General features: G+C 36.8%; 1 protein-coding gene and 2 long non-coding RNA genes across 5 annotated transcripts; 2 read left to right on the top strand and 1 right to left on the bottom strand.

Annotated features, from left to right (window-relative positions):
* Positions 1-472: 472 nt before the first annotated feature.
* Positions 473-1,355, top strand: LOC122306148. The gene is made up of 2 exons (XR_006241458.1): positions 473-1,062; positions 1,159-1,355. It is a non-coding gene; the product is annotated as an uncharacterized LOC122306148 (long non-coding RNA).
* A 6,800-nt stretch (positions 1,356-8,155) lies between these two features.
* Positions 8,156-10,152, top strand: LOC122306139 (peroxidase 10-like). Its single transcript, XM_043118562.1, has 4 exons — positions 8,156-8,561; positions 8,863-9,054; positions 9,196-9,358; positions 9,644-10,152. Exons 1-4 carry the CDS (start codon positions 8,346-8,348, stop codon positions 10,051-10,053), a joined length of 981 nt encoding a protein of 326 aa, XP_042974496.1. The 5' UTR covers positions 8,156-8,345; the 3' UTR covers positions 10,054-10,152.
* Positions 10,153-11,406: 1,254 nt separating this feature from the next.
* Positions 11,407-12,796, bottom strand: LOC122306153. 3 transcript variants are annotated; one of them, XR_006241462.1, is made up of 4 exons: positions 12,498-12,796; positions 12,203-12,395; positions 11,974-12,044; positions 11,407-11,548 (listed from the first exon to the last, which is right to left on the bottom strand). It is a non-coding gene; the product is annotated as an uncharacterized LOC122306153 (long non-coding RNA). The 3 variants fall into 3 exon arrangements; XR_006241461.1 differs by having other exon boundaries at positions 12,516-12,793; XR_006241460.1 differs by having other exon boundaries at positions 12,203-12,606.
* Between the last annotated feature and the right edge of the window lie 342 nt (positions 12,797-13,138).

Here is a 13,138-nt window from a genome sequence, read left to right as displayed (position 1 = left end):
TAGGATCATGCTATAGATTTTATTAATGCTCTTTTTTTATAATATATCACATGTAATTATTTATCAATTACATAAATATTATATCGTTAGTTATTTAATTAACCAAAAATATTAATTCTTTATTAATAAAAAATTAGTTCTTAAGAAAAAAATATTAAATATAAACTTAGTAAACGCATTGTACGTTATTTTCACCTAGTGTATATATAGATATAATTTACATGGAAGCTTCAGACACTGGATAATTTGAACTACATTCCTTGTATCTCTCTTCACGAATTGCAGAATCCTTATTGCCTGCAACAGTAATATAAAAAGGGAAGTGCTCCGCCCACCGCCGGAGCTCCCCCTAGGCGTTTTCTAAAAAATTTTTAATTTTTTTACATCATTTTTTAAGTACTTTTAAATATTTTTAAAAATAAAAAAATATAATATTATTAAATAATATTTTCTTAATCATTAAGAGAAAAAAAGAAAAAGAAGAAGAAGAAGCAGAAAGCTCCAACGGGAATCCCCATCATTTTCCATCTAAAAATGCTCCCAGTCTGGCTTTTGCTTTGCAGTAATGGACGATAACGTGGTGGTCGAACCACCCTTTTCCTCCCAAGTTCCCAAACCTTTTTTGGGTTTTCATCTTAACCGTTGGATGGCTTTCTTAGTCAGTAATGGGGACCAGCCAACGTCTAGAACCGAAACAGGACTCCCTTCATGCGAAACTCGTGGCTTGTCTTATGCAGTCATCTTGATTCGGAAATGGAATCTTCATTTGGTCAAATCAAATTCCTAATGCAATCACAAATCAATGCAGAATAATTAATTATCCCGGAAATTGAAAAGTTAAAGCCTTTTGGCTTCGACCCATCTTTGTTTAGCCGACCCCTAGTGCATTCACGTGACTGCGCAACATACCATAGTCTATCCTTCTCCACTCAGCGTTTCAGAGCCTCAGAGAGAGAGAGAGAGAGAGATGGAACCCCCACCATCCCAAGCCATTGAGACTTCTGGAAAGGCCCTTGAGTTCCAGGTTGAACAGGATGAACAAGACAAGGCCATCGATAGTTGGTAATATCGTATTTTTGTTCTCTTTAAGTCCTTAAAAAGATCTAATTTTTTGCTGTTATTATTAATAAATCTTTTGATTTTATTTCTGGGTTGCAGCTGTTCTTGCTGCTATGACTGCTCAGAGAGCTGTTTCTTCGATTATTTGTTCTGTAACCTCTGTTGAGGGAGTCTTACAATTTACTCAAGCCATGAAAAAGATCGAAATGGGTCTTCTTGGCATCATTAATCAGGGTGTTGAAACTGCTGTTTGTTATATATATTGATGAGTGAATCATGGTAATTTGCAATATTAATTGATTGTATTGCTTGTAGTGCATTTTCAGTAGACACGCATCAAGATCTTTGGCCTAGTTTGATTTTGTGTGGATAAGAATTGAATCCCCTACAATGTTTCTTAAAACTCTCTCTTATGCACCTACCTTAAACATTTAGCAGCAGCAGAGAGAACGGAATACTGCACTCATGCGGCCGGTCATGCCTGCACAATTCTCACACATCAAATGAGACAATCATCACTAAACCCTGGTTAGGCAGCAGAGAAAAAATGGTTTAGCTAGAGAATTTTGGATACTCAGGCTTTCGAACAAGGGAACTTGGGATATCAGGCGTAATATTGCCCAATTTTGACCCTCAAAGCTTGATGGGATTACTTTCTACTAGAAGAAGTAATGCCGGTATATATTGCAAGGCGAAAGAGTATTCAGGCTAGCTCAAAGAAACGAAACTAAAGTTATCGAGGCTTGTTAATTACAGCTGAACCAAGCGAACCTTGAAAACACAAAGAAAATGGAGTAAGAAGAACAAATCTAGAAACACTGACTGGACTGGGTTCAGGTGTCCTATTCAGTTTTCGCGGGGAATTACTATCGGAATTAAAAGGCGAAAAAAAACGCAATCTTCACAAAAATAAAGGTTGGCACTTTCATGTTACTAGGATTCGGAAGGAGCCCTTCACTTAATACAAACAACATAACATCTTCAGCCTTCACTGTTTTTTTTTAGTGAAAAGAAGACCATGGAAGGGCTTATTAGAAGTCCATCGTATATCCTTCTTGAATCCTTTCTTTCTTGGTTTTTGTTGAGGTTCCCACCTGTAAGAATATAAAACAGAGTATTTTTGAAGAGAATGGCTTGATGCCGTTTACTTTGTATTCACTAGTATTTATAGAGATTTACATAGATCTACATAAAACTAACTGAGCAACTGAAGGAGAATAAAATAGAGATTACAAGTTTTGAAATTTGAAATTTAAACTAGCTAGACTAGTGATTCTGCAGGCTGGTAGTTGTTGTAGAATTGTTTGCAGTAGCTTTGAAATCTTCTCCTGATCTTTTGGTGGTTGTTATGCCAGCAAATACTCTAACACCCCCCCTCAAACTATTGGGGAGGAAACGTACACACAGTTTGTTTCTCAAAAATGTAAACCGAGTGGCAGTATGACCTTTTGTAAAAACATCTGCAATTTGGTCTTGTGTTGAAATGTGCTTAACTTGGATATCACGATTAACCACCTTCTCCCTAATAAAATGGTAATCGATTTCTATGTGCTTCGTGCGTGCATGAAAAACAGGATTAGAAGCTAATGCAATAACACCTATGTTGTCACACCATAAACTTGGGGTAGTAGGCAACGTGATTTTTAAATCCTGAAAAATCATACGAAACCAATACAACTCAGCAGTTGTATGAGCCATGCTTCGGTATTTGGCCTCAATGCTGGACCTAGAGACAACCCCTTGCTTTTTACTACTCTAGGAAATGAGATTACTGCCAAGAAATACTCCATAACCAGTAGTGCTACGTCGGTCATCCAGGTTGCCTGCCCAATCTGAATCGCAATAGGCATTTAGTTTTATTTCTCCTGGAATATAATGAAGACCAAAATCTACAGTGCCTTTTAGATATCTTAAGACACATTTCACAGCCATCTAGTGTATATCATGAGGAGAGTGCATAAATTGGCATAACTGATTTACTGAATATGCAATATCTGGTCTTGTGATTGTGCAATATTGAAGAGCACCCACAACTCTTCGATATTCAGTTGGATCATCTAATAGGTCACCAGTAATAGAGGATAGCTTTGAACCAGAAGATGATGGACAGTTCAAAGGCTTTGCACCAAGCATATGTGTGTTGTCCAGCAGATCAGTAATATACTTAGCCTCTCGTAGGTGTAAACCATCTTAGTTTCTTAGTGCTTCAACACCAAGAAAATAGCTCAACTCACCCAAATCTTTAACTTGAAACTCGTTCTTTAGTTTATCAACAAAGTGATGGATTGCTTGAATGTTGGAACCTGTGATAATTATATCATCAACATACACTAACACAAAAATGTGTAAAGTGTCAGAAATGTATGTAAATAAAGAATAATCCATCTTAGATTCTGAAAATCCAAAATCAATTAGCTGCTGTGAGAGACGCTGAAACCAAGCTCTGGGAGCTTGTTTAAGACCATAGAGTGACTTATGCAAGCGACAGATATGATCTGGAAAGTTGTCATCTACATAGCCCTTCGGCTGTTCCATATACACCTCTTCATCCAAAATGCCATGGAGAAAGGCATTGGAAACATCTAACTGCCTAATATTCCATTTTAAAGAGACAACAAGAGCCAAAACTAATCGAACAGTAGCAGGTTTCACAACTGGAGAAAAAGTGTCATAGTAATCAATACCAGAAAGTTGATCAAACCCCTTAGCTACAAGCCTTGCTTTGTAGGGTTCGATATCGCCATCGGGATTTCTTTTAATCTTATAAACCCATTTGTTTCGAACAACACGTTTGTTTAATGGTCTTGGACAAAGAGACCATGTCCCATTAGCCATCAATGCATCAAATTCACAGCCCATTGCTGCTCGCCATTCTGGTTTAGTCACTGCCTTTGTAAAACAAGTAGGTTCAGATTCAATAACAATGCTGGACAAAACACATAGAGGGTGGCGGGTAGCAAAGAATGTTTTAAAACCAGGAAATTCTTTAGGCTTAAGATTACCTGTTTTAGACCTGGTAACAATTTCTCTAGGTGGAATAGGAGATGGCTCAGGGTGAGTTTCGGGAAGATTATTTGTATGAAGAGGAGTCGATGGCAGGGAGGAAGGTGCAGGTAACTCAGTTTCTGGTGCAGGAGATGTGGAGCTCGGTGTAATAGGTGGTGGTAATGTGGGACTCTCGGGTTGGATAGCTATTTGAGGTATAAGGTCTGAGCTTGTAACACTTGGAAGAGAATTTAAGTTTGGACCATTTGAAAGTAAAGGAAATAGAAGAGGGATAGAATACATACCGAAAAACTGATTGCTCGTGTGATTGGTAGAGGATTGACATTTGTCCAAGCTAGGGAATGTGTCTTCATCAAAAACCACATGTCTCAAGATAAAAGCTCTGCCTGTGTCAGAATCTAAGCAACGATACCCCTTTTGTTGATTTGAATAGCCTATGAAGATACACTGCTTACTTCTGAAAGCTAATTTATGATCTTCATATGGTCTGAGATAAGGGTAACATGCACAGCCAAAAGTTCGAAGTTCAAAATAACTAGGCATTGTTTTATAGAGGACAAAGTATGGTGGTAGATTCTTAAGAACCTTGGTGGGTAAGCGATTGATCAAGTATATTGATGTTAAGAAAGCATCTACGCAGTAACAATTAGCAAGACCAGCTTTTGCTAAAAGAGTTAATCCCATTTCTTGGATATGTCTATGTTTGCATTGAGCTATACCATTTTGCGGAGATGTATAAGGACATGTTAATCGATGAAAAATGCCATTGTTATCTAAAAAGCTTTGAAAATCTTTAGATAAATATTCTCCGCCATTATCAGATTGCAATTGCTGAATTGAACAAGAAAATAAATTTTCAACAAGAGCTTTATATTTTTTAAAAATGGAAAAAACATCACTTTTGAAACGCATGGGATACATCTATGTAAAACGACTGAAATCATCAATGAATAAAACATAATAGCGACAACCTCCAACCGAAGTGATAGGAGATACCCAAACATCAGTGTGGATCAAAGCTAGAGGTCTTGTGGACTGTTTATGGGAGTCACTAAAAGGTAATCTTTTAGCTTTTCCTAACTGGCAAGAAGGATAGACACTAGACTTGCTGGCTGTCTCTTTTATTGGCAGGAAAGAAGATAAATAGTCTACAGTGGGTTTGGAAGGATGACCAAGGCGATCATGCCATTGATCCTTGGTGGCTTTTGTCCCTAACTTGGAAGTGAAACAACGGAATTTATTGATGTAGCTCTTGTTCCCTTTGATTGGATAGAGTCCATCCTCAACCAGCCCGTGGAGCAGCAGTCGCCCAGTCTTGTTCTCCTTAACACAGAAATCAAGTCCAGTAAGAATGAAATAACAGTCATTATCAAGGCAAAACTGGTTAATAGATAAAAGATTGGTTGTAGCTTGAGGACAATGAAAGACTTTATTCAACGGAAAGGAATGATGAGATGTATTTATAGAGGAAAAGCCAGTGTTTTGGATTACCAAACCTGAACCATTGCCTACTTGGACAGTTTCAAGACCATCATAGGGCTGAAGAGGTGTTAAATGTGCTGCATTGGCAGTAATGTGAGCATTAGCCCCACTATCCGCATACCAAGTCTGTTGCTCAAAAGTGTTGTTAGCTTCAGCAGCCATTGCTGCCAATTCAGAAGATGGCCTCCTGCCTTGGAAGGAAAAATTAAAGGGCTGGAAACAATCCAAAGCAATGTGACCATGCTTTTCACAAATCTGACATTGTGGTCTTGCATGTGGAGCTGCACGATCATTGTTGGAGTGAAATCTTGGAGGGCTACGAGGCTGTGAGGATGTAGCAACGTTGTGAAATTTTGGAGCAGTACCTACAGGCTTCCTTTTTGGGTAATTAGAAGTCTTGGTAGCAAATGCAAAATTCTGATTTTGCATCGGAGTAGGTGTTTCAACTAATGTCTCAAAACTTAAAAGTTCAGATTGAAAATCATCAAGAGATAATTCTTTAGCCCTGCAAGCAAAATTGTAAGATGTAATAAAGAGAGTAAAGGTGGCACGAAGACCACCAATTAAAAAGGTGATGAAGTCCTGATCATCCACATGTTGGCCTGCAACAGCAAGATGATCAGCCAATTGCTTAGCATCTTCAAGGAATGTAGAGCATGACCGATTGCCTTGAACGATAGTTTGAAGCTGTCTCTTAAGAAGAGCAATACGGGACCTTGAGGTAGCTGAAAGTCTAGTATGAAGAGAATCCCAAACTTGTTTGGAGGTTTTCAGACTAAAGACAATAGATACTAGCTTCTCAGAAAGAGAGGCTAGTAGCCAGCTTAAAACACAATTGTCTTTCTTGAACCAAATTGCGTAAGCTGGATTAGGAGAGTCAGCTGAAAGAAGCTTGGATGGTGCTTCTTCATAACCATCAATCAAACCATTCAGATCATGACTTCGAAGAAAAACTTGAAATTGAACACTCCATGTCAGGTAATTGTGTCCTTCAAGTTTGTGACTGACGGGTTGTGAAATGGATTGAATTTGGTGAGAGGAAAAATTTATGGAATCAGAGGAAGCCATAGTAGAAATGGAGAGGATGAGGAAGATGTTTGTGCGGAAGCTGTTGGAAAGGATCAGGCGTTTGCCTATTTTGTGGCTGATACCATGTAAGAATATAAAACAGAGTATTTTTGAAGAGAATGGCTTGATGCCGTTTACTTTGTATTCACTAGTATTTATAGAGATTTACATAGATCTACATAAAACTAACTAAGCAACTGAAGGAGAATAAAATGGAGATTACAAGTTTTGAAATTTGAAATTTAAACTAGCTAGATTAGTGATTCTGCAGGCTTGTAGTTGTTGTAGAATTGTTTGCAGTAGCTTTGAAATCCTCTCCTGATCTTTTGGTGGTTGTTATGCCAGCTAATACTCTAACACCACCCTCAACTCTTGTATCTTCCTTTTTTATTTTTAATGCAAGCTTGATAATAATAATAATAATAATAATAATAATAATAATAATAATAATAATAATAATAATAATAATAATAATAATAAAGAATCCATTATTTCTTGTTGCTGCTGAAATAGGTTTACGAAACTAGGTTCTTTGACCAAAAACTCAAATGAAAGATGCATACAGCCATACAGGCATGGTGACCAGGATAGTGCTCAGCAGTTGCAGTCATTTAGTGGCATTTTTTGTCACTCACTCCCAAAGGTTGGATGGTAACTCAAGCATACTGATGTGCTCTATCTAGTTAACCAAAGCATTAGAGATTGCATGCTGTGTCCAGAAAATTAACATGGAGTACAATGAGTGGATCTGGAATTGAATACAGAAAACCGAAGCTGTGATTGATTAAAAATAATAATAATAATTCTGTTTACTCAATGGCTTGAATGAATCAGGCTGGCTAAATAGACTGCCTCCAACAGCCATTATGTGCACTTCTCCCGCAGATGGAAGAATCTTTCTTACGAGTTTCAATCTGGATTGGCGGATAATAACATCGTCGTGTTAAAACATTCAGGATTCGATTTCTTTCCTATAATTGTGGCGAGGAAAGTCTGGATCCCCCAACTTGGCTACCTAATCCCACCTTCCAGTCCTATTAGTGGTTCATGGTTAACTCAAGCCATTTCTTGTTTTCAATGAGCTGATGTTTTTGTCTGCGTCTATTTCACCATCCCCATTAACACTGTATATGTAGACTCCACTACTTAAACATAAAAGATATATAAACAGCACTTTCGGTCTCCCAAGTCCAATTTGTTGACTACAGTATGCTCCAACTTCCCCACCCATGGTTTTATCTAAAAGTTAAAAGTTCCAGGCAAAAATAATAGTAATAATACTGACAACAACAACAACAATAATAATAATAGTAAAGATAAAGAAAGTATCCAGGCCAAAGATGGAACGACATGTCCTTCAAGTGCACGTATTTCTTTACATGGAGAGACTTAAGTCAACAAGAGAGTGTTCTCTTGTTGTTGATAGCCTATATGGAATTCTTTTTCAGTATTGCTAGTGTAACACATCATCCTGCCACTTAGAATAGCCCTAATTTTCAATGAGGTGGGGAGAGCTGAGTTCTTCCCCCATTGACAAGGCTGTGGATTTATACCAAACTCAACTGAGAGTGAGTCAGTGACACCCTTAGTGGTCCTCCCACTCTTCACAGAAGTTAATTGGTAATTAATATGCGTTCTGCATTGGTTGCCTGTGTATAAATTGCTTGTACTTGCCACTGCTTGGCACACATCATAAGCAAGCATTTAGATACTCTCTGCACGTTCAAGTCATGGATCAAAACCCCCGTAGTCTTTTCTTTGTAACCTTCTTTGGCCTCTTGCTCCTAAGTCCTCATGTATCCTGTCAACTTGATTACAAATTCTATGCCTCCACTTGTCCGAACCTGCCAAAGATTGTTCGATACAGTGTATGGTCAGCCATTGCAAATGATACTAGGATGGCAGCCTCTCTCTTGCGGCTTCACTTCCACGATTGTTTTGTTAATGTATATCTATTAACCTCGTACGTTTAGTTGTTGAGTTTCTGTTGAATGTGCTAGGGACCAAACAAACATATATTCACTGCTATGCAGTAAAATAGTTATAATTAAGAAGGCATAAATAGAAATGATTGTAGAAGTGACAAATATAAGAAGTTTTTTTACCAAAAAGGGGAGGAAACAGTACTATTAATCAAAAGAATTTAGTTAGACGTCGAACGGGCTAGCAGGATAATAACGGTCTTAATTCCATTTGATCTTCAGAAACTGACTGCAAATATTGTTTAATCATTGTTTTGTACCGAAGGGATGTGACGCGTCAGTTTTGCTTGATGATACTGGCACAACTAAAGGGGAGAAGAATGCGTTCCCTAATAAGAACTCAGTTAGAGGTTACGAGGTCATTGACACAATAAAGACCAATTTGGAGAAAGCTTGCCCATCCACTGTTTCCTGTGCTGATGTGCTAACTCTTGCAGCAAGAGATGCTGTTTTTCTTGTAAGGAACCAACTCCTGTGCTTTGTTGAAGTTGTCTCGAAATACCATTCATATTCTCTATTGTCCATACATGATCTTAATCTGTCTCTCATATTCCCGGTCTATATCAATCTTCGGTTATGTGTTTTCTGTTTTTCTCAGGCTGGAGGATACTATTGGGATGTACCCTTGGGTCGCCGAGATGGCACAACAGCAAGTGAGAGTGAAGCTAACAACTTGCCAAGCCCCTTTGAGCCCTTAGAAAACATCACTGCAAAATTCACTTCAAAGGGGCTTGATGTAAAGGATGTAGTCGTCCTATCAGGTTTGCTTCGTACTTGCAGCCAAAACAACTTCCCATGCTACTACATATATAAACTTCGAGTCCTTTTACATGCAAACCAGTGTAGAGGACCTATTTTCACACCACTGAAACGACAGACTTTTTATTTGTAAAAGAAGTTTTTATCAAATTCTCTTACAAAATCAAACTCTAATATGGAGGGGCTTGCAAATGTAATTTTTCATAAAGTTCATATTGCCATTCTGCTACAATACAACATAAGCTTCAAAGACTGCCAGTCTGTCACTCATCAAATGCTTTATACAGGTGCGCACACTATTGGGTTCGCTCAATGCTTTACATTCAAGTCAAGGCTCTTCAAATTTGCTAATGGTAAACCTGATCCAACACTGGATGCATCCCTCCTACAAACTTTGCAGAGCACATGCCCAGAAGATGATGCTGCTTCTGACACCAAATTGTCTCCCTTGGATCCAGTCACTTCGAAAAAATTTGATAATATCTATTACAGAAACCTCGTGAACAATTCTGGGCTACTTCAGTCAGACCAAGCTCTTATGGGGGACAATAAAACCGCTTCAATGGTCATTAACTATAGCATGTACCCATATCTTTTCTACAGGGATTTTGCAGCATCAATGGTGAAGATGGCCAGCATAGGTGTGCTTACAGGGCAGAGTGGAGAGATTAGAAAAAACTGTAGAGTGGTGAACTAAAAAACCTGTGTATGTGAAATAAACGATCTTCAAAAGGGTTCTTGGGATGTAAGTAGTAAGAATGAAATGCAGGTCTCTAATTTAGAACTCTTGTGACAATGCAGAGCTAGAAGTGATCATACACCCATTCACCCACTTCACGTGCCTTCTTTCTGCTTCGATTATACCAAGTGCGAAAATTTATTATTGGTCTAAAAAAAAAAACTGCTGACCCTGTTGCGAAAACGATGTAAGAAAATAAAAAAATAATCCCACGACACAAAAATTTACGTGATTTGCTAACGTGTCGATGTCTATAAAACTGCAGAGAATTTAATTCGGGCTTTGCTAGATACAGTCATTAAATACAATCGGCTGTACGGAATGAATAAAAAAAATTATTTTATATTCAGGAAGACCTACATGAATTAAAAAAAGTTATAAAAATAATTTTTTTTTTTCATATAGGTCCCGTATTAATTCACTTTTTTCTCCACGACTGCACGCCGACTGCATTTCTCGACTACAAAAAATATTTCTCATAAACATATAAGCAAAATTATACTGTTCTTATATATATATGATGCGTGACTATGATTGCATTTGAACGTTGCAGGAGCCTTTCTAACAATTAATCTCTCTATATTTTATATCAGGAAGATTATTAGATAATAGAGTATGGACAACGTGATACTCTTGTCACGTTTATAATCTATATATTTGTACCACATAATTTTTTAAGTGTGGATTTTGGAAGTGCATGGGTTAAAAAACTAAAAAATAAGGAGTATTTTTATAATAAATTTGTATAAATACTATCATTGCCATGACCCGATATGTAATGGGTATTTATCTTTCTTTTAAACGAAAATATTCGAAACAAAAAATAACCATGCTTGCGACTGAAGACATAAATAACATTATTATTGGGGTTGTTTAAACTCATATCACAAAATTAGTCATTGAATTAATATTTTTAATTTTTTACATAAAATTTTAAGTGCTGATTTTAAAGCAATATAAATTAGGGTTGTAGTTCCAGAAATGAATCGTACGTGGCAATACTCGATCCACATCCGGATTCTGAAAAGCAGGCAGATATCCATCCGGATAGAACCAATCAAAATCCGGGTGGGTACCCAGATAAATATCCGAATTACCTAGTTTATAACTGGATATCTAGGTTTAAATATATTGGATTTTTTATTTGCCTTTTTACTTGTAACTCTTTTTTCACTTTTTAAAAGGTTTTTTTTTTTTTTTATAGGCCTTTGCACTAATTATTTTTTATATAATGAATATTTTTATATGCATTTTTTAAACTTTTTATTGACCATTCAATTTTTTATAAAACAAAATAAATAATAATAGACATCAACAAACAATACACTACATACCATATATTACACTGTTGTTTACATCACAATACAAAACACCAGTTTTACAGGGAGCAAATGTGAAAAATCCAAAATCAGCAGCAAAGAAAACTAGCTGAAATGGTAAGTAAGGAAGCCTCCTGCGAAAGCAAAGGAACAACAAATGTCAAAATATCATAAAAAAGGGACCCCAAAAGCAATACAAGAGCACTAAGAGACAACGTATAAATGAGATTTGGACAATGAGATGAGATGAGATGAGAGTTGAAAATTGAATATAATATTATTAAAATATATTTTTTTAATATTATTTTTATTTTAAGATTTAAAAAAATTAAATTATTTATTATATTTTGTTTGAAAGTTTGAAAAAGTTATAATGATTAGATGAGATGAAGATCAACTCATTATTCAAAAAATGTTGCTTGCACGTTGTGTAGTCAACTTAGCACATTACAATTAGGAAGATTTTTATATTTACATAAAGTGATAACAAAATATCATTAGGCATTTGAGGCCACTTTAAACCTTTCTGAAACGACACAACTCACCAAGATAATCATACCTTTCTTATTGCGTTCGTAAAGCCGAAATTGATTGAATTTTGGCATTTGGCATTGACTGACATGACCATTGCTGCACCAAGTAATATAAAACAATATCAGATAAGATAGTGCAAAACTGATATATTTTTTGCATAATCAAACATCGATTCTACTTTTAGAATATGAGAACAAAGAAATAAACACTTCTCATAAGCATTAAAGCAAACACTATACATTCGAACTCCTTACCGGATCATTCCTCCATGAACAGGGGCCCTCCGAGGATCGTGATCTAATTTATAAATTAAGATCTTGAATAATTTATAAAGATTATTGAAAAAAAAAGGGAACAATTTTCGATCCACAGCAAAAGAATACAATATAACAATCAATCCACTGCCCCATCTTGGGAACTTCCCTCCTCAGTATCATGATGTTTAAGCTGCAAAAAATTAAGTGACAAGTTAGATTTGACAATAGCTCGAAGAAACATAGATGCAAAATTATTAATGGAGATGGTAAAACCCGAGCTTCAACCACGCACTGCAAGTTTGTCCCTTACTTCAACTCCAAAATCCTCATTTACAAGCGCAATCTCATTGAAATAATTTTGTGAAACCATCTAGTACCAAAGATAACTCGTTAATAAATTACTAATACAAGCAGATCCCCATTTATATTGAATCGATATACCATCTGGAAGGGGTACTTCCAACTTGGCCTCATTACAATTGGGCCCAAGCCCAACACTTGGTGTCTAGTTTTGATCTCATTATCCTAAGGCCTCGGATTCATCCAAAGGGCCCAAGCCCTCAAAAGTTGCATGGGAAGAAGAGGGTATGGAACACGAGAAATCATCCATAGGAGACAAATGAAACCTGCTGAGTCTGACATTCCCTTTTATATCTAATTTTAATGACTTACGTTGAATAAACGAAAAATCAGGACAACCCTCATTTCTCCAATGGAGGGGACTAGAAGTGGTCATATTGTTTACCCATTGCTGGAACTCGTCCTGGGAGCCACTCCTCATCTCATTAAAAGCGTCATGTCAAAAGCCATGCTGCATTGAAGGCTTTAACCCAAGTCGCGATGTCACATTAAATGCTTAAGATAAGATGGAAACGGGTGAGACGACTGGACCTTGACATTAGAAACAAAATGTTCCCTAGGGACTTAGTATAA

The sequence above is a fragment of the Carya illinoinensis genome, chromosome 1 (genome assembly GCF_018687715.1).
Source record: "Carya illinoinensis cultivar Pawnee chromosome 1, C.illinoinensisPawnee_v1, whole genome shotgun sequence".
In the NCBI taxonomy this organism is placed as follows: Eukaryota; Viridiplantae; Streptophyta; class Magnoliopsida; order Fagales; family Juglandaceae; genus Carya; species Carya illinoinensis.
This window is presented reverse-complemented; position numbering and strand designations above follow the sequence as displayed.

Excerpts from the sequence above, each read along its gene's own strand:
- LOC122306139 (XM_043118562.1), top strand. The coding sequence starts at position 8,346 with ATGGATCAAAACCCCCGTAGTCTTTTCTTTGTAACCTTCTTTGGCCTC. Across the intron at positions 9,055-9,195 it reads CAAGAGATGCTGTTTTTCTT|GCTGGAGGATACTATTGGGA; the intron begins GTAAGGAACCAA and ends TGTTTTTCTCAG. Across the intron at positions 9,359-9,643 it reads GGATGTAGTCGTCCTATCAG|GTGCGCACACTATTGGGTTC; the intron begins GTTTGCTTCGTA and ends TGCTTTATACAG.